This window comes from Anomaloglossus baeobatrachus, chromosome 6 (genome assembly GCF_048569485.1).
Source record: "Anomaloglossus baeobatrachus isolate aAnoBae1 chromosome 6, aAnoBae1.hap1, whole genome shotgun sequence".
NCBI classification, from domain to species: Eukaryota; Metazoa; Chordata; class Amphibia; order Anura; family Aromobatidae; genus Anomaloglossus; species Anomaloglossus baeobatrachus.
Genome location: NC_134358.1, coordinates 249,426,683 through 249,448,636, shown reverse-complemented (window position 1 = coordinate 249,448,636; position 21,954 = coordinate 249,426,683). Strand labels below are relative to the sequence as shown.

The 21,954-nt window shown below is 44.5% G+C and overlaps 1 protein-coding gene and 1 long non-coding RNA gene across 2 annotated transcripts in view; one reads left to right on the top strand and one right to left on the bottom strand.

The window, feature by feature from the left end:
- The window catches only part of LOC142244266 (uncharacterized), a 64,594-nt gene that overhangs the window by 9,095 nt on the left and 33,545 nt on the right, over positions 1-21,954 (bottom strand). The gene's annotated exons all lie outside the window — the stretch shown is intronic.
- On the top strand, positions 1,498-4,695 carry PPP1R3G (protein phosphatase 1 regulatory subunit 3G). Its single transcript, XM_075316470.1, has one exon. It carries the CDS (start codon positions 1,667-1,669, stop codon positions 2,690-2,692), a length of 1,026 nt encoding a protein of 341 aa, XP_075172585.1. The 5' UTR covers positions 1,498-1,666; the 3' UTR covers positions 2,693-4,695.

Here is a 21,954-nt window from a genome sequence, read left to right as displayed (position 1 = left end):
CTTTGCTGTTAACGGGGAGTGTACTGCGCTGTGCTGTTAACGGGGAGTGTACTGCGCTTTGCTGTTAACGGGGAGTGTACAGCGCTGTGCTGTTAACGGGGAGTGTACTGCGCTTTGCTGTTACCGGGGAGTGTACAGCGCTTTGCTGTTAACGGGGAGTGTACTGCGCTTTGCTGTTAACGGGGAGTGTACTGCGCTTTGCTGTTAACGGGGAGTGTACTGCGCTTTGCTGTTAACGGGGAGTGTACTGCGCTTTGCTGTTAACGGGGAGTGTACAGCGCTGTGCTGTTAACGGGGAGTGTACTGCGCTGTGCTGTTAACGGGGAGTGTACTGCGCTTTGCTGTTACCGGGGAGTGTACAGCGCTTTGCTGTTACCGGGGAGTGTACAGCGCTTTGCTGTTAACGGGGAGTGTACAGCGCCGTGCTGTTACCGGGGAGTGTACTGCGCTTTGCTGTTAACGGGGAGTGTACTGCGCTTTGCTGTTAACGGGGAGTGTACTGCGCTTTGCTGTTAACGGGGAGTGTACAGCGCTGTGCTGTTAACGGGGAGTGTACTGCGCTGTGCTGTTAACGGGGAGTGTACTGCGCTGTGCTGTTGGTCCCTGCAAAAGGGGGATTGTACAGCACCGTGCTATGACATGGAGATTATACAGCCCCGTGCCCCCTATGACTCGGGGAGTATAGTGTACAGCGCCGGGCTCGGTGTGACCGGGGGAGTGTACAGTGCCGTGCTCTAGGTGACCGGGGGGTGTAGTGTACAGCGCCGTGCTTCCTGTGACCGGGGGAGTGTACAGCGCCGGGCTCTCTGTGACCGGGGAGTGTACATGTACAGCGCCGTGCTCTAGGTGACCGGGGAGTGTCGTGTACAGCGCCGTGCTCCCTGTGACTGGTGTGAGTGTACAGCGCCGTGCTCTAGGTGACCGGGGGAGTGTACAGCGCCGTGCTCCCTGTGACTGGTGTGAGTGTACAGTGCCGTGCTCTAGGTGACCGGGGAGTGTCGTGTACAGCGCCGTGCTCCCTGTGACTGGTGTGAGTGTACAGCGCCGTGCTCCCTGTGACTGGTGTGAGTGTACAGTGCCGTGCTCTAGGTGACCGGGGAGTGTCGTGTACAGCGCCGTGCTCCCTGTGACTGGTGTGAGTGTACAGCGCCGTGCTCCCTGTGACTGGTGTGAGTGTACAGTGCCGTGCTCTAGGTGACCGGGGAGTGTCGTGTACAGCGCCGTGCTCCCTGTGACTGGTGTGAGTGTACAGCGCCGTGCTCCCTGTGACTGGTGTGAGTGTACAGTGCCGTGCTCTAGGTGACCGGGGAGTGTCGTGTACAGCGCCGTGCTCCCTGTGACTGGTGTGAGTGTACAGTGCCGTGCTCTAGGTGACCGGGGAGTGTCGTGTACAGTGCCGTGCTCCCTGTGACTGATGTGAGTGTATAGCGCCGCTGTGACCGGGGAGGCGCCTGCCGTCAGTGAGGGCGGGGAGGGGAGGGCGCTTCCTGCCTGTTGCTGAGAGGAAGTTTCGCGCCCTCAGCCATGCCCTCCTCAGTACATGCCGCCGCGCACGGACACTATAACCAGGGGCGGAGCGGGATGGGGACTTCTCAGCATTTAGCACCGTTAGAGCTGACGGAAGGGCCATGGCGGGCTGCTCTCTCCTCCGGGCTCCATAATACACATGTCCATCATGGAGCTGCAGAGCCTGCGCCCGCCTGGTGAGCTGCCCGCTGAGGACATTGCTTCCTATGAGCCGAGTCCTTACCCAGGAAACAACGGGGAAGCCGAGCACCTGCCGGGGACGCCACAGGACTGGCCGGGGACTATGACGGACCGTGCCTGGGAGGAGGAGGATGGTGCCCTCACGGTGCAGCTCCAGGCGTCCGGGGAGTCCGCAGCCTCCATACCTGTGCAGGGGGAGCTCCTGAGGAAACTGAGCGCCCTGCACCTGGCGGAGGGGCACCGGCACGGGGAGGAGTGCAGGACGCGCAGCCCCATGGACGCCAGGTACCCGGAGCCCCTGGCCACGGAGGAGTCTCCCCGCAGGAGGGCCCGCTCCCTGCCCTGGACCCCCATCCCGGAGGTGGAGGACGAGGACGACTCCCTGATGTGCTGCTGTAAGCTGAAGAAGAAGGTGCAGTTCGCGGACTCTCTGGGGCTGTGTCTGGCCAGCGTGAAGCACTTTCTCCCCTCGGACGAGCCGCTGGTGCCCCAGTCTGTGCTGGCCCGGCTTCAGAGCTACCCCCCCACCGTGCCCCAGCTCCAGCCGGAGGAGGACATGGTAGTGTGTGAGAGCCCCGCCCCTGCGGAGCTGCTGGCCAGGCTGGCGGAGCACAGGGTGTGCCTGGAGCAGGTGTCTGCCTCAGCCTGGGGCGTGAAGGGGCACATCCTGGTGGCCGATCCAGGAGACGGTGCCCAGGTCAGGATCCGATACACCTTCAATGAGTGGCTGTCTTTCCTGGACTGCCCTGCATCTGATGCCCAGCAGAGCACTGCCCCTGGCACCCAGCGCTTCCACTTTAACCTTTGTTACCCCCCTTCTACCTCTCTGATACACTTTGCCATATGCTTCACTACCAGTGATGGGCAAGAGATCTGGGACAACAACAATGGGGCCAACTACACTGTGAGCTGTCACAACTGGCTACCTGAGGTCCAGCCCTGTAGCCCGGGGCAGGAGGAGTCCCGGGGCCCCCATCAGTGGTAGCCCCCAGCCAGGACACCTGAGCACGCACACACACTTAATTCTGAAAGGGTTAATGGGTCACTCTAAGCGGCACAATGGCACGCAGTGGGTCAGTGGACGGGCACCTTCCACACATTGGGGCTGGGTGGTGCCTTGTACGTCTCACCCTGGGCAGAGATCTGCGCTTCCTGACAATGTGTGTAACCTTTTACTACAGTTGTGCAAGCGACTACACAGCCTGGTTATATAGTGTAAGCCGGGCACCCTCCCTCCTGACGGCACGTTATAGAGGTCAGGACGACGGTTTCTGTAGGTTTACATAGGATATGACTGTAGGACAGGGTTAATGCCCACCACTTTCAGATGCGCTGATGAAATTGCACATATTAGCTACCCATAATGGTGGCATTGATGGAAGATGATGATGATGAATGGACTGGGTGATTGCACTTCTCAACATTTCTCCTTGGCTTATAAATGGGATGATGTGAAATATATCAAGTTTTTCTTTCCCTCCTATCAAGAATCCTCATTACAGTAATGCAGACGGATAATGAATATTAACCCCGTGTATGACTGCGGGCATGTGGGACTGATTACCAATATGGCCACCATCACTGCTCATACAGGGGCAGCACCCAGATTCCGGGTCTCTTGAAAGACAATCCAGCCTAGATTGATATCTGTATGTTCAGATACATTTGTCACGAAAGACGAGGAAAAGCTGAATGAGACCAGGAACTGTGTTGGCCGCCATATATGCTATTACTCTGCTTTTCCAGTGGAGTCAAGGCCTAAAGTACAATAAGTGGCACACTGCAACCTGTGGAACTACAAGTCTCAGATATTGTAGGCTGCCGTATGCTGGGACTTGTAGTGACACAGGTGGCAGCACTGTGTCCTAAGGACAGGGGTGTAGAATGATTGGTGGGAATGGCTGTTAGCACTTTTCTGGGCCACTGTGATATGAGAGGCTTGCACAGTTTTATACGAGTGCACTTTACAGCACTGCACTTTACAGCATTTCTTTATGCACTTTCCTATTTTTTACATGATTAAAGTCCTGCTTATCCTGCACTATTGTAAATGTTGTCTATTTAACTAGCACACGAGGCCAAGGTTTGTCAATTCACCCTTTTGTTTTCTCCAAATATGACGCTTTGCTCCAGTTTTACAGTATGTGTTTGTATAAAAGGCAAAGATTGGCAAACGGTAACTATTTACAGTCTCCAGTGCTGCACTCCATAAAGCTGCCAAGTGTTCATTACTAAATCATGACTTGTAGTGCCTCGTCTCCTGGTTCCACAATGCCACAATATAAGCTGCAACTTTTAACTTTATTTATGGCATTTGCTGTGTCAACGTCGACCAGGCTCAATAAACCTATTCTGAAGCTATTAATGGATTATATAAGAAATTATGTAACCTCTACTATAAAGAATATTACAAGGCCCTTCAGGGACCTATAGCCTATATAAATGCTCTCTGCGTCTGGTCAACATTTGCCAATTAATCCAAATTTTTTATTAAAATGGTCTGCAGCAGTGGAGGTGTATTATGTTTTGCAACAACTGAGTGTATTCTGACGCAGAAATGGTTAAACCGTATAAAATACACTGCAGTTGAGACTGTACTTTTATAATTTATCAATATGTATGAGATATTGGCACCAATCTATAAATAGGATTCTAACATTAAAGGGGATATTACTCAGAGAAGCCCTTCTCAACCACTATGTTCCACCAAGTAACGTAATATCTGCCTTCTCCTACAATGTGGACACTGTTCCAGCGATATTGGCATTTGCTATCCACGGGGTTGTGTGACATAATGTTACGTGAGCCCCAGGAGAGCCAATCCCCACACCTCACTGAGTAAAGATATTATTTTACTTGGTAGAACAGTGATTGAGAATGATTTGTCCGTGTAGTGGCCAACCCTCATTGCACATCTCTGGTCTATCCAAGTTTCTGCATTTGACAAATACATTTTTAGTGTCTTTAAGCCCTTTTCACTTATGACAATTTTTTTTTTCCTCAACTGCAAAACAGTAAAAATGTAGTTTGCACAGTGTACTGTACAGAAAAGACCTTTTATATGCTGTATATATTTCACTGGTTATTAGAACCTTTAAGAAATCCCAAATTTATTTTTTTTCCCCCCCCCATTAGATAAATTAATGAAATGTAGATGGTAAAAAAATACACACACACACTTGAGCACACTTTTTTAAAAATACAAGCAAAACCATACAAGCAAAACCTGACACTCTAATGCTATGTGCCCACGGGGCTCTGTACCTACGGATATATCTGCAGGTACATCCGCAGGTTTCCCGCAGCTGCTCCCCCTGAAACCACAGCTACAGCGAAATAACATTCATGGATCTTACATGCGGAAGTCCCGGTCCTATCGCCATAGTGGAGGGCCGGGATTTCCTCAGGTATTTCCGCATAAATAATTGACATGCAATTACGTGCGGCTGCAGGATATCCGCAGCATGTTCTGCAGCCGCACGTTACGCACCATGGACACAGACACTCCCCATGTCCCAAAGGATAACATGGGGAGTGTCTGTACTTGCTAAAACCTGCAGATTTATCTAGCAAAAACAGATAAATCTGCAGGTTTTCCGCAGCAAAATCCGCTGGTACACAGTCCCGTGGGCACATAGCCTAAGGGTGCTTTCACACATCCGGTTTTTGCTGTCAGGCACAATCCGGCGTATGCCGGATAAAATAGATCCGGCGCCGGATGCGTTTTTGTCATTGAATTGTATTGGCGCCGGATTGTGCCTGATGCCCTTGCGTTTCATCCGGTGTGCGCTTGTCACCAGCAAAACACCACACCAGATCCAGCGGCATGTTGTAAAATGAGAGCCTATGGGCACCGGGGATCCGTCGTAATGTGGCAAAAAAATGCATTCCACCGACTGATCCGTTTTTTTTAATTGTGCATGCTCGGTTGTGTAAATTCCTTTCTGGTTAGAACATATCTCGGTCTTTGTCGGTCTCCCCCTCTCATACTCGCCGATCACCGGCACGGCGCTGCACAGCTGTGACAAAGCTGCGACTTCTCCTGCTTTGAAAATGCCGGCCTCTTATTATTCCATTTCGTATTGCCTGCTTTCCCCGCCCACCGGCGCCTATGATTGGTTGCAGTCTGACGAGGCACCACGCTGAGTGACAGCTGTCTCACTGCAACCAATCACAGCCACCGGTGGGCGGGTCTAAATCTTGCAGTAGAATAATTTAAAAAAGGCGTGTGGTCCCCCCCACCCATTTTGATACCAGCCAAGATAAATCCACACGGCTGAGGGTTTGTATTCTCAGGATGGGTTGCCCCACATTATGGGGAGTCCCCTCCCCCCCCCCAACCTAAAAATATCAGACAGCAGCCGCCCAGAATGCCGCATCCATTAGATGCAGCAGTCCTGGGACTCTACCCAACTCATCCCGAATTGCCTTCGTGCAGTGGCAATCGGGGTAATAAGGAGTTAATGGCAGGAGCCCATAGCTGCCACTAAGTCCTAGGTTAATCATGGCAGGCGTCTGAGACACCACTCCCCCCCCCCCCTTCCCCCCCCCCCCCCCATATGATTAATCTGCAAGTTAAAGAAAATAAACACATACACCCAAAAAATCCTTTATTTGGAACAAAAGACAAAAAAACAGACACCCTCTTTCACCACTTTATTAATCCCCAAATACCCCTCCAGGTCCGGCGTAATCCACACGAGGTCCCACGACGCTTTCAGCTCTGCTACATGAAGCTGACAAGAAGCGGCCACAGACCTCAACCGCTCTCTGTCAGCTCCACGCAGCAATGACGTGAGTCGCATTGTCAGCGGTGACGTTACTCAGATTACCCGCAGCCACCGCTGGATCCTCCAACTGTGACAGCAAGTCGCCCGAGTGACTGAAGTGATCAGCGGTGCCCTCAGGTGATTTGTGGTCTCGGATGGAGGACTCCAGCTGGCCGCGGGTAACCTGAGTGACTGCACAGCTGTTCGCGCGGCTCATTTGAGTCACTCAGGGAATTTGCGGTCATCGGTGAGTCCTTCACCGGTGATCGCAAATCAAGACGCCACATACAGACAGAGCCGCACGATCACAATGAAGTCGGGTGAAGTTCATCAGAGTTCATTGTGATTGCATGGCTGTCTCGCAGCCAGCCATGCTCTATGGGGATATAGCAGAGCCGAGTGGGAACGTACTGTCAAAAATGCATCCAAAATGCATGCATTTTTTTTTTTTTTTTTGTCAAACTGCAGTGTTTACAAATGTCCAGTCTGCCAGAGGGTGCGTTTTTTTTTTTTTATTTTTTCTGTGCTTGACAGAATGCAGCGTGCTCACATACCCCAAGTTGTTTTTTGTGCATAGAATTTTGGTTGGCCTGTATAAAAATGATCACAGATCCACTTGTACATGGCTGATCATCAGTTGTTTAACAGTTAAATTTGCGTTTTGTGTGGATGATCCCTTAGCAGCTAGGCTAGATTTACCGTCTCCAGGTTAATAAGTAGGCAGGATGTCTTCTGGAGAGTAATATTTCCTTTCTTTTAGAGCCAGGATGTAGTATAGTTTCTCTGGAGCAATGACTGACCTAGTTACTTACTGCTAGAAGAGGAGAGTTGAGTCCTGGAGCATTGGAGGGTTTAAATTTCCTGGGGCTTTTTTCTCACAATTATGGTCCTTGTTATTTTTATTGACACTTTTTTAAAGGGGAGTTGTTCATGTTAGACTAGGCCGCAGAGAAATATAGATTGTTCGCTTACATATCATAAATTACAGACTGTAAGTACGGACAGGTAAACAAAATCAGTTATCAAATCCTCTTGCCTATTAATAATTTAATTTAGTTCATCTTTGAAATTTCTGAAACCACTTTGACATATTGCGTCATGGAGCCTGACATTGTCCTGTGATATCTGGTAATAGGAGAACGATTCATTCAAGGAGTTGTCCTCTACTAGGACAACCCCTTCTCATTCCTCATGTTTGGCCTTATTGAATAAAAGAGCCTGTACTTGCCATGTTGATTCTCACCTTCCCAGGGCTTACATGAGGCTGTGATGTCACACGAGCCTCACACCCAATCAGTCTGCTTTTCTCATTTCTCCCACCTTCATGTGGTTGAGTAATCAGGAAGTGAGAGCCATGGCGGGCTGCTCATTTCCTAATAATTACATATACGTTCGAAGGTGGGGAAAGAGAGAGAGAGAACCAATGGTTACTGGGCTTGCATGATGTCACAACTTCACATAAGGCAGGTGTCCCACTTGCGATTGCCTCGCGTGTATCTCACGGTGCATCACCCGTCACGGACTCACTCTCCTCACAGGAGCGGGTCGGCTGCATAGAGATGCATGCAACTGACCTTCTCCTGTGAGCAGAGTGTGAGTCCGTGCCGAGTGATGCACTGCGAAACTCGCGCAAGGCAATCGCAAGTGGGACACCGGTCTAAGCCCTGGGAACGCAGCGCCGACACAGCTTGAAAGGTGCGGGAGGTGAGTATAAGCTCTTATTTCAACCCCTTCATCTCCAAGCCTGGTTTTCATCAGTCTGACCAGAGTCCCTTTAACATATACAGTGTGTCCACCCATATCCTGTCCACCGCCATTAACTTGAGAACGGCGGCAGCTATAGGCATAGAAGTGGTGTCTAGGTATAGTAAAGTAGCCATGCGCTATGCAATGAAACCATCTATAGCGCCACCTGGTGGAAAACAACTGAGTTATTTTTATCTCAAACGGAACGAGATAGAGGAAAAAAGTGAATTACGAAGTTGTAGGGCATCATCAATTCAACACGAATCGACATCTTGCATACAGAAATGCTATGGTATGAAACCCATGACCCTCCAAAACATTGAATGCTGGTCACGCATATGGCGCTCATTTAACTTTGATGCTCAAAGTGGCCACCGTCAGCTGCAATGCACATCTGGACAGCATACTGTATCTTGCTGCACGTTGTGCAATATGGTAGGTGACACGTTTGCACAAGCATCTGTGATACGGCGTCGTAGGTCCTGTAATGTTGGTGGAGGGGTCGCTCGCATACACCTGCTGTTTGATGTGACCTCACGGAAAGAAGTCCAATGGGGTCAGGTCAGGTGAGCGTGGAGGCCACTACATGCAGCCACAAAACCCAATGACTTGTAGGAAGGTCTCCATGAGGTATCGCTTCACATCCACAGCCTTGTGAGTTTTACACGTTCTAATCATAGCATTTCTGTATGCAAGGTGTCGATTCTTATTAAATTGATGATGCCCTACAGCTTTGTAATTCATTTTTTTTCTCTATCTCGTTCCATTTTCTAAATAAAAGTGCTAACTCCGTTTTCCACCAGGTGGCGCTAGAGGTGGTTTAATTGCATAGCGCATGGCTACTTTACTATACCTAGACACTACTTCTATGCCTATAGCTGCCGCCGTTCTCAAGTTAATGGCGGTGGACACACTGTATAATAGTGATTCAGAGTTTTTTGTTGACCTATTGTACTTGATGTTAGTAGTAAACTTAGGACTATATTTTTGTTGTGTATTTGTGAAAATATCAGAAATTTTTTGAACATTTCGCAGTTTTCAAATTTTGCATTTTATGACTTTTTTAAACTAGTTGTTACAGAAAATAGTTAATAAATAACATTTCCCACATGTCTACTTTACATCAGCGCAATTTTTGAAACTTTTTTTTTTTTTGTTAGGGTTAAAAGATATTAGCAATTTCTAATTTTTCTAACAAAATTTACAAGACTTTTTTTAGGCAAGAGAATCCAGCTCAACAGAATGATCTGGTTACCCTGCAGTTTGGAGCACTGAGTTAGCCTTAAACATCCTGGTAAAGACATGTGCCCACAGGACAATGTACCCACGGATATTTCCGCAGGTTTCCCGCAGCTTCACTCTGGAATCTGCAGGTTCCGAGCATTTTTGTTGCGGTAAACCTGCCGGATAAGTGCGGAATTCACGCCCTGTATCTCCATAGTGGAGTAGCGGAAATTCCGCAAATATTTCCGCATGAATAATTGACATGCAGTTATGTGGGGCTGCGGGAACTGCGCAGCATATTCCGCAGCTGCACATACCGCGCCATTGATACAGCACTCCTCAAATCCCATAGGATAACATGGGGAGTGTATGTACTTGCTAAAACCTGCGTATTTATCTAGAAAATCCAGATAAATCCGCAGGTTTTCCATGGTAAAATCCGCGGGTGCATTGTTACAGAGCCTAAAGTGCAAAGAGGAGGATAATCCAGCTTCACAGGTTTGCAGTCTTTATTAGAGTACATTAAAATTAGGGAGGTACAGAGCCAGTGTCTGCAGTAAATAGCATTCTACGCCATTCAGATGTTACATCATGGTAATAAAAACAAACACCGAATATTCATGCCGTCTCCCATCCTGATAACACCAGTCCCCACCTGTCTGATTTACCATGGCTGGATAGAAAAAATGGAAAGGACCTTTTTTTTTTTTTTTTTTTTTTTAAATATATAATTATATATATATATATATATATATATATATATATATATATATATATATATATATATATATATATATATATATATATATATGTGTTAGGTCCAGAAATATTTGGACAGTGACACAATTTTCGCGAGTTGGGCTCTGCATGCCACCACATTGGATTTGAAATGAAACCTCTACAACAGAATTCAAGTGCAGATTGTAACGTTTAATTTGAAGGTTTGAACAAAAATATCTGATAGAAATTGTAGGAATTGTACACATTTCTTTACAAACACTCCACATTTTAGGAGGTCAAAAGTAATTGGACAAATAAACCAAACCCAAACAAAATATTTTTATTTTCAATATTTTGTTGCGAATCCTTTGGAAGCAAACACTGCCTTAAGTCTGGAACCCATGGACATCACCAAACGCTGGGTTTCCTCCTTCCTATTGCTTTGCCAGGCCTTTACAGCCGCAGCCTTCAGGTCTTGCTTGTTTGTGGGTCTTTCCGTCTTAAGTCTGGATTTGAGCAAGTGAAATGCATGCTCAATTGGGTTAAGATCTGGTGATTGACTTGGCCATTGCAGAATGTTCCACTTTTTTGCACTCATGAACTCCTGGGTAGCTTTGGCTGTATGCTTGGGGTCACTGTCCATCTGTACTATGAAGCGCCGTCCGATCAACTTTGCGGCATTTGGCTGAATCTGGGCTGAAAGTATATCCCGGTACACTTCAGAATTCATCCGGCTTCTCTTGTGTTTATTGATGACATAACAGCAGACAAGTGACCCAGTGCCATTGAAAGCCATGCATGCCCATGCCATCACGTTGCCTCCACCATGTTTTACAGAGGATGTGGTGTGCCTTGGATCATGTGCCGTTCCCTTTCTTCTCCAAACTTTTTTCTTCCCATCATTCTGGTACAGGTTGATCTTTGTCTCATCTGTCCATAGAATACTTTTCCAGAACTGAGCTGGCTTCATGAGGTGTTTTTCAGCAAATTTAACTCTGGCCTGTCTATTTTTGGAATTGATGAATGGTTTGCATCTAGATGTGAACCCTTTGTATTTACTTTCATGGAGTCTTCTCTTTACTGTTGACTTAGAGACAGATACACCTACTTCCCTGAGAGTGTTCTGGACTTCAGTTGATGTTGTGAACGGGTTCTTCTTCACCAAAGAAAGTATGCGGCGATCATCCACCACTGTTGTCATCCGTGGACGCCCAGGCCTTTTTGAGTTCCCAAGCTCACCAGTCAATTCCTTTTTTCTCAGAATGTACCCGACTGTTGATTTTGCTACTCCAAGCATGTCTGCTATCTCTCTGATGGATTTTTTCTTTTTTTTTCAGCCTCAGGATGTTCTGCTTCACCTCAATTGAGAGTTCCTTAGACCGCATGTTGTCTGGTCACAGCAACAGCTTCCAAATGCAAAACCACACACCTGTAATCAACCCCAGACCTTTTAACTACTTCATTGATTACAGGTTAACGAGGGAGACGCCTTCAGAGTTAATTGCAGCCCTTAGAGTCCCTTGTCCAATTACTTTTGGTCCCTTGAAAAAGAGGAGGCTATGCATTACAGAGCTATGATTCCTAAACCCTTTCTCCGATTTGGATGTGAAAACTCTCATATTGCAGCTGGGAGTGTGCACTTTCAGCCCATATTATATATATAATTGTATTTCTGAACATGTTTTTGAAAACAGCTAAAATAACAAAACTTGTCACTGTCCAAATATTTCTGGACCTAACTGTATATATATATATATATATATATATATATATATATGTATATGTATATGTATATGTATATGTGTGTGTGTGTGTGTGTGTGTGTGTGTGTATATATATATATATATATATATAAATTTCTTTTTACACTACTATACAGCAAAATGATGCAACCAATCACAAGTTCACAGGCGCAGACACAGTCGGGGGCGTGTATAGCAGTCTACAATCTATCATACACTGACACAGGGTGGGTGGGGGAAGCAGTGAATATTCATGGACCTTAAAAGGGTGGTTTACCCATATTTTTTATTGTCTAGTTCGATATTATATTGAGAAAAAATGTTTCTCTCAAATACCTTGTGTTGACAATAGTGCCATTGAGGGGCGCTATTGCAGACCACTGTTCCCGCTCCAGTGACGTCACCGTCAAGTGCCGCACACGTCACATCCGTGCAGCCGGCTGCATTCTTCGCTGCAAGCAAGAGATGCGACGCGCTGTGCTGTGAGGGAGGAGGGATCAGATGGGCTGTGACAGCGGTGAAACACCGCACACAGCTCAGTGAGTGAGGAAGAATGCCCCCGGCTGCACGGATGTGACGTGTGCAGCACTTGACGGAGACGTCACTGGAGCGGGAACAGCGGTCTGCAATAGCGCCTCTCACAGGCACTATTGCCAACACAAGATAATATATTGAGAAACAATGTTTCTCTCAAACTAGAACTAGAGAATAAAAAATATGGGTGAACCATCCCTTTAACTAGTGGGTCTGGAAAAGAGTCTGACTGCAGCGTGATCCATAGGGAAACACGGTATGTATAACTATCCTGCTCTTAAAACCATTTAACTTCCACCACAGTCCTAGTGCTTACTTTTGCCATTTTACAGCCTGAAAGTCTTGTCCCCATTGACTTGTATTGGGTTCGTTGTTTGGCATCAAGTTCGCTTGCTTATGCCGATTTATTTTTATTCTTTCCTCCCGTGCTGCTTTGGCAACCCGAATATCCACGGGTCTCCTCATCACTACTTGTGACCTGACTTCTGGCCAGTCAGAATTTATGGTTACAAAATAGCACCACGGGACTGGAGCTGCACTAAAGGGGGAGAAGCCGGAGGGTAAGTATAAGACGGGAGATAGATTTAAAGCACCAGTTCAGAGGTGATTAAAAATGTTGAAAGGGGTGATTTAAAAAAATAAGGAAGCCTATTCCTCATTGTTTTGTGAAGATTATGTAGAATTTCCTTTTTTTGCAGCATGATCATATTATTACTAGAACTATTTTAAGATAAAGGTAAATAATTTAAGGGATTGATCACTGGACAAACCTTTTCTAAATTTCTTATCACCTTCCTACATTACAACATAGAATAACGTCTTGGGAAGGGGTCTGTATATGCTGAGCTCTCTGCACATGTGGTTGATGTCGGCAACATTATGTTCTCAGCATCTGTTTCTGCCAGCTAGGATTAGCCAAGCTTCAACCGCAACTATTAACCATTTAGATACTGCTATCAATCTTACAGCTGCATTTAACTGAGACACATGACAGGTCTCACAGCATTATCCCTTCTACAATGCAATTGCGTGAGACCAGTGGTTTGCCTTGACAGCCTGGGGCTTGTTAAACACCCCAGTCTCTACTTTCTTTTATACTTCTATGAAGCTCATCCACAGGCTGAGCTCTATAGGAGTCCATGATCTTCATCATATACTGCAATACCTTGTTATTAAAGTGAATCCGTCACCATATTTTTGCCACCTAGTTTGAGAGCAGTATAATGTTGAGATGGAGATACTGATTCCAGCAGTGGTTTACTTACTGGGCTGCTTAATGTAGTTTTGATAATTTCCTGTTCATAAATCACTGATTTATCATTAAAGGACTACTGGGCGTGCTGCCAGGTAGTCCAGCATATTCTAATGATCTGTGTAACCCCCACGACTGAATGGCTGCTTTCTATGTACATTGCGTATGTGCAGAAAGTTGCCATTCATTAGTGTGGGTGGGTTATACAACGCTACATTCAAATAATGTGCTGGATTTGCAGAAAAGAAAACTGATTTCATCATAATGATAGAAAACAGCCCAATAAGTGACATATCGCTGGAATCAGGGTCTCAGACTCTACATTATGCTATGGGTTAATGAAAACCTAGTGACCGATTCCTTTTAACCCCTTAACGAATGCAGGCTGTAAAATTACGTCCTAGTGGTTAGTGTTAACCCCCCCCCCCCCCGGCTGCCGCGGGCAGTAGGGGGGATACGCGCACATGTCAGCTGATTTGTGCCCACTAGGTATGAGCAGATCCGCAATCCGCCCATACCTGTTAACCCCTTAATACTGCTGTGAAACTTTATAATTATAATAGCGGTAGGGGTGTTCCGTTTACTCACCGCCCAACACCGGAAGTCACATGACGTGATCACGTTTATCCGATGGTTGTCATGGTGGCACAGGGTCATGTGATGACTTATGTAGCTCACATGAGTCAATTCCTGTCTCACAGCCCAAGAGCTATGTGAGAAAGGAGATGAACATATCTGGTGTTCACTGCTGTGTAGCTGTGATCAGCAGATATGGAAGAGCGATCAGGCAGCTGATCATTATAATACCCTATGGGTACTAGTAAAATAACAAAAGTTTAAAAAAAAAATAAAAAAACCTAAGTTCAAATCACCCCCCTTTCTCTTCATTGAAAATTAAAGGGTTAAAATATATATATATTATACACACACACATCTGGTATCGCCACATTCAGAAATGCTCGATCTATCAAAATATAAAATCAACTAATCTGATTGGAATTTTTTTGCCGCTATGCCATTTACCAAACGCCAAATTACGTTTTTTGGTCGCCAAAAATTTGCGATCAAAACGTAGTATCTACGCAAAAATGGTACCGCTAAAAACGTCAGCTCGAGACGCAAAAAATAAGCCATCACTGAGCCACAGATCCCGAGAAATGAGAACGCTATGGGTTGTGGAAAACGCCACTTTTTTTTTTTTTTTTTTTTTTTTACAAATTTCTGATTTATTTTTTTTTAACCCCCTTAGATAAAAGTAAACCTATTCATGTTTGGTATCTACAAACTCGCACCGACCTGAGGCATCACACCCACACATCAAATTTACCATATAATAAATACAGTGAATAAAATATCTCAAAAACAATTGTGCAATCGCACTTTTTTTGCTATTTTTGTGCACTTGGAATATTTTTTGCCATTTTCCAGTACACTATATGGTAAAATTCATGATTTTGTTTAAAAGTACAACTCATCCCGCAAAAAACAAGTTCTCACATGCCTATATTGACAGAAAAAAAAAACATTATGGCTCTCGGAAGAAGGGTGGCGAAAAAAACAGTGCAAAATTGGCCGCGTGTGAAGGGGTTAAAGTATATAGTGTAAGTGACTGCATGATCACCGGCTCATGTGTCCAAAGAGGACTAAAAATTTTCATTTTTTAAAAAAAATTTAAAATTCAAAGATATCTTCTTTTCTACATTACCAATTTTATTTTCCTTCAATTTTTTTTATCACTGCATCTGTAAAAGTCTGATCTATCAAAATATATAATTAATTAACCATTATGTTAATCATTATAGAGAGAAAGTCAAAATGTTTGAATTTGTTTTGTTGTGGTTTTTTTTTATTTTTTGGGAGGATCACCTCACCTCCCGTTAAAAAAAAAAAAAAAATATACTGTGTGTATATATATATATATATATATATATATATATTAGTGATCAAAATGTTATAAGCACCCCAAATTATTATGAATAAAAATATCTGCTCATCATGCAAAGCACAAGCCCTCACTCAACCCCAGAGAAATAAAAATAATTGAATAGCGTCCTCCACCAGGCAAAAATGCTGCAGGTGCCGGCTGTAAATCACTGCTGGCACTGTGGAGTATATGTCTCTAGCAGTTTTATAACAGATCATGGCTGATTAATCGCATGCTGCTGGCAATTACCATAGTTTCATGTAGATCAGGGGTGTCAAACTCATCTTTACTAAGGGCAATATCAGCATTATGGTTACGTTCAAAGTGCCTCGTGCAATTGTAAGGGTTCATTCAGATCTCCATGCAACACGGTACAAACGGACTGCAATTCACAATCTGGCCAGGGGCTGTGCGACAGCTGTCCCTGGGTAGTAGGACAAAGGGCATTGTTCCTGCTTAATGGCGCTCTCCCGGACCCCAGAGTCCGAGATAGACTGACTACCCCTTTTGCTAAGTATTGGCTACATCTGCTCTAAATCAAAGATGGAACATGCTCACTGTGCTTATGACACCTCTTTTCAGTGCTTGCTGACATGTCCCCTCAATTTCAAAGATAGCACCCGCTTTTTATGTTGACCATGGCCCCTCTACTAAGCGCTGACTCTCCGCTCAGATTCCAAGATGGCACGGGATAAATTTTGCTATCTCCATCCCTCTGTTAAGCACTGGCTGTGTCGATGTAAAATGCAGGCAGTACGTAGTATAGGAGGCGATGCCAGCACAGGGTGCACGTGACATCTTGGATTTTAAGTTTCAGTGCATACCTCCACACTGCTGTTTAAAAGAAACTCGTAGATAGTGAACACCAGAAAGACCATCTATCTGTATGGGGAAAGTTCAGAGCTGATCCTTCAGTTTCTTGACCTTGTGGGTAGTGGCATAACTAGAGTTGGGTGGGGCATGGTACAAAAATTGGACCTGAGCGTTATTCCCTCCCCCGTATGTACCTTTTGTAGAGGTCTAAATCCTATACGGACATGAGTTCCCCCTTCATTATGTAGTTATGTCTCCCATGCTGGTATATACAGTGCCTTGCGAAAGTTTTCAACCCCTTTGAATTTTTCAACCTTTTCCCACATTTCAGGCTTCAAACAAAGATTTATGTTATGGTGAAGAATCAACAACAAGTGGGACACAATTGTGAAGTTAAATGAAATGTATTGCTTATTTTAAACTTTTGTAAAAAATAACTGAAAAGGGGTGTGCAATATTATTCGGCTCCTTTAAGTTAATACTTTAGCGCCACCTTTTGCTGCGATTACAGCTGAAAGTCGCTTGGGGTATGTCTCCATCAGTTTTGCACATCGAGAGACTGAAATTCTTGCCCATTCTTCCTTTGCAAATAGCTCGAGCTGAGTGAGGATGGATGGAGAGCGTTTGTGAACAGCAGTTTTCAGCTCTTTCCACAGATTCTGGATTGAATTCAGGTCTTGACTTTGACTTGGACATTCTAACACCTGGATATGTTTATTTGTGAACCGTTTCATTGTAGATTTTGCTTTATGTTTTGGATCATTGTCTTGTTGAAAGACAAATCTCTGTCCCAGTCTCATGTCTTTTGCAGACTCCAACAGGTTTTCTTCAAGAATGGTCCTGTATTTGGCTCCATCCATCTTCCCATCAATTTTAACTATCTTCCCTCTCCATGCTGAAGAAAAGCAGGCCCAAACCACGATGCTGCCACCACCATGTTTGACAGTGGGGATGGTGTGTTCAGGGTGATGAGCTGTGTTGCTTTTACACCAAGCATATCATTTGGCATTGTGCCCAAAAAGTTTGATTTTGGTTTCATCTGACCAGAGCACCTTCTTCCACATGTTTGGTGTGTCTCCCAGGTGGCTTGTGGCAAACTTTAAATGACACTTTTTATGGATATCTTTGAGAAATGGCTTTCTTCTTGCCACTCTTCCATAAAGGCCAGATTTGTGCAGAGTACGACTGATTGTTATCCTATGGACAGAAGCTCCCACCTCAGCTGTAGATATCTGTAGTTCATCCAGAGTGATCATGGGCCTCTTGGCTGCATCTCTGATCAGTCTTCTCCTTGTTTGAGATGAAATTTTTCAGGGACGGCTGGGTCTTGGTAGATTTGTAGTGGTATGATACTCCTTCCATTTCAATATGATCGCTTGCACAGTGCTTCTTGGGATGTTTAAAGTTGTGGAAATCTTTTTGTAACCAAATCCAGCTTTAAACTTCTCCACAACAGTATCATGACCTGCCTGTTTTGTTCCTTGGACTTCATGATGCTCTCTGTACTTTAAACAGAACACAGACTATCACAGAGCAAGGGCATTAATATGGAGACTTGATTACACACAGGTGGATTATATCATCATCAGTTATCAGTCATTTAGGACAACATTGGATCATGCAGAGATCCTCAATGAACTTCTGGAGTGAGTTTGCTGCACTAAAAGTAAAGGACGAATAATATTGCACGTCCCAATTTTCAGTTTATCCTTTTTTACAAAAGTTTAAAATCAGCAATACATTTCATTCAACTTTACAATTGTGTCCCACTTGTTGTTGATTCTTCACCATTACATTAAAAATTTTATCTTTTTGTTTAAAGCCTGTAATGTGGGAAAAGGTTGAAAAATTCAAGGGGGTCAAATACTTTCGCAAGGCACTGTATGTCCTTATCTTGGAACCATCCTGGTATATGTGTTCCCTATGCTGGGCCCATTCTTGTATATATAACCCCATCCTAGTATATGTCTCACATGTTCCCCCCCCCCCCATCCAGGTATATACAGGTGCATCTCAATAAATTAGAATATAATCAAAAAGTTAATTTATTTCAGTAATTCAATACAAAAAGGGAAACACATTATATAGAGTCATTGCAAACAGAGGGATCTATTTCAAGTATTTATTTCTGTTAATGTTAATGATTATGGCTTACAGTCACTGAAAACACAATCATTTTCTCAAAAAATTAGAATATAAACTATATAAATTTCGTATTAATGTAATTACACTGAACTGAATAATAAAGCTGCCTTATGACCTCTTTCATCATTGCATTCAAATGTATTGGCATCTGCCAATTCTGGGACCAGGTTCCTCTGGCATTGGGCCCCCCTGACTCCAGGGCCCATAGTGACTGTGTGGTCTTCTGCCATTGGCGGTACACCACTGAATATATACAGTAATTGCTTAAGTGTTGGCACCCATGAAATTGTTCCAGAAAATGAAGTTTTTCTCTTAGAAAATTATTGCAATTACACATATTTTGTTAGACACCTGTTTATTTCCTTTGTGTGTATTGGAACAACACAAAAAAAAGGCAAATTGGACATAATTTCAGAAAACCCCAAAAATGGGATGGACACAATTATTGGCACCTTTCAAAATTTCTGGATAAGCAACTTTGTTTCAAGTATGTGGTGCTTGTTCAAACTCACATGTGGCAAGTAACATTATTAATTATTTAATGGCCTCAAATGATGGTGACTTGATGATGTAGGAATGTCAATCTTGTGCAAGCCTAGATAGGTCCACCAGGGTCTCCTCCGCCGTTTCTTTGATAATTTCAAGCCATCGGGTTGCTAGTCTTCATTTTCACCTTGTTCTTTCTATTTTCCAAACATAATATCCTACTCCAGTGATTGCCTTCTTCGTATGAAGTATCCAAAGTAGACAAATTGTAGTTTGCAGATCCTTGCTTCGAGTGACGTCTGGCTTGATTTGTTCCAAAACTGATTTGTTTTTTCTTGCCATTCATGGTATTGATAACATCCTTCTCCAGCACCCCACTTAGATGGGGATGATTCTTTTGCTTGTTCCTTTATCGTCCAGGTTTCCCATTTGTTACTAAAGAAAAGGTCAGACTAAGTATGAGCCATTTCTTCGTCACCAGTGAAATGTTCCTTAATTTGAAGACCTTGTCCAGTGACTTTGTTGTTCATTTGCCCATAGCTATTCTATTGACTTCTGATGTCATCGCTGCATCTTGAGTGATCATTGATTCAAGTAGTCTTTTACAACTTCCAGTTCGTTGCTATCCATCTCAAATGTGTCCCTGTTGTATTTGGCAGTAGTCATTTTGTCTTCTTTGTATTGAGTAGAAGCCCCATGTTAGATCTTTCAATCTTGACACTCCATAATAAGTTGTTCATTCCATTTACACTTGCTGCTATCAATGTTGTATCGTCTGCATATTTAAGATTGATGATATGTCCAGCAATTTTGATTCCTTTTTCTTTTTTGGAAAACCCAGCCTTCCTGAAATTAGTTTCTGGATGTAAATTGAAGAGTAATGATGACAGGATGCGGCCCTGTCTGACACCTTGTTCTACTTTGAACCATGCCGTGTCACCATGTTCCGTTTCGAACTGTTGCTTTTTGGTTGATGTAAAGGTTCCTAATGTCACTGATCAGATGGTTGAGCACACCCATATCCTTCATGGTATTCCAAAGTTTCTGATCATCAACACAATCAAAGGCCTTACTGTAATTGATGAACCAAAAATAGCACTCTTTGTTATATTCTTTGACCTTTGTCATTATCCATCTAATGTTAGCAATTACATCTCTTGTTTCTCTTCCTTTTCTAAATCCTGTTTGTCCCTCTGGCAGCTCTTTGTCAAAATATGGCTGTAGCAATCTTTGTAAGATTTTCAGTAGTATTTTACTGGCATAAGGAATTAGTGCAAAAGCCCAATAGTTTCTAGTCGGTAACATCTCACTTCTTCCGAGTAGGAATAAACACTGATCTTTTGTCCAGTTCTTGGGCCGTTTACCAGTCTCCCATATCTGTTGACACAGGAGTGTAATGATATCAATTGCAGCTTCAGGCTATGTTCATACAGGACATTTTTACAGAATTTTTTTCCTGACCAAAACCTAACTTTGGGTAGGTTTTTGTGGCATTTTTACAGCGTTTTTTTTGTGAAGAACTGCAAGGGTTCAAGAGTACCGAGTGCTGGGCCGGGTCAGTATTGACCTGATCCGGCACTTGGGTAGTAAAAAAAAAAAAAAAAAAGTAAAGCAAGCGTGCTATACTTACCAGTCTCCGGTAGATGCTAGAGTATATGGGCTCCTTCCAGGTATGATGTCATTTAACAGGCCTCTATCACATGGTGGGCAGGGGGGCGAAGCATGATTGTAGTGGAAGGGAGAAAACATGGCCAATCTCACAAACCCAGCTGGTCACTTCCACTAACCCTGCTGGTCACGCCCACTAACCTGGTAGGAGCCCATACATTCTAGGATCATCCGTACCTGCTCCCGCTGCTTCTCCTACGTCCGATGCTGCTCATTAGCCTCATGCATATTCACTGCTCCCCCTCCCAGTCGGTGGGTCTATCGTACAGTAAAAATAAATAAATCAAAAAAAATGACATAGGGTCCCTCCATATAATGATACCCAGCACAGATAACGCCCATGGCTACAGGCTGCAGCCCCCCGCTGTGTGCTTTATCTTGGCTGGGTATCAAAATAAGAGGGACTCAATGCTATTTTTTTTTAATTATTTAAATAAATAATTTTTAAAAAAAAAACAGCGTGCGGTCCCCCCAATATTGTTTCCCAACCAAGATAAAGCCCACAGCTGGGGGCTGGTATTCTCAGGCTAGAGAGATCCAGCCTAAATATATCAGCCTGCAGCCGCCCAGGATTGTCGCATCCATTAGTTGCGACAATCCCAACACTTTACCCGACTCTTCCCAAATTGCCCTGGTGTGGTGGCAATCGGGGTAAAAAGGGGTTAATCACAGCTCATAGCTGCAACTAAGCCCTAGATTTGTAATGGCAGGCATGTATTAGACACCTCCATCACAAATCTGTAAAAAGAAATAAACACAAACAGAAAAAAATCCTTTTTGAAATAAAATACAAAAAACCCCCTCTTTCACCACTTTTTTAACCCCAGAATCACCCCTGCAGGTCCGACGTAATCCACACGAGGTCCCAGGGCAATTCAGCTGTGCTACATCTAAAGATCACAGTGAGCAGTCATAGAACAGGACGGCCCGCTGTGAGCTCCAGAGAATTAATGAGCCGCATAATCAACGGTCACTTCACCCAGGTGAATCCCGGACACAACTGGAGATACCTGTGACTGCTGATTGAGCGGCTCACTCATACTCTGTATAGACCCGCAGACCAGGTCTGTGACTGGTTGAAGTCAAATGCTGGGGGCGCATCTGACTGCAACCAATCACAGATGAAAGCAGTCAATATGGAATGAGCAGGGAAGCGGAGGGAGCTGAGGGAGCATCCAGCCGCGCGGGGGATTCGGTAAATATACCACGCCTTCTCCAATCCCA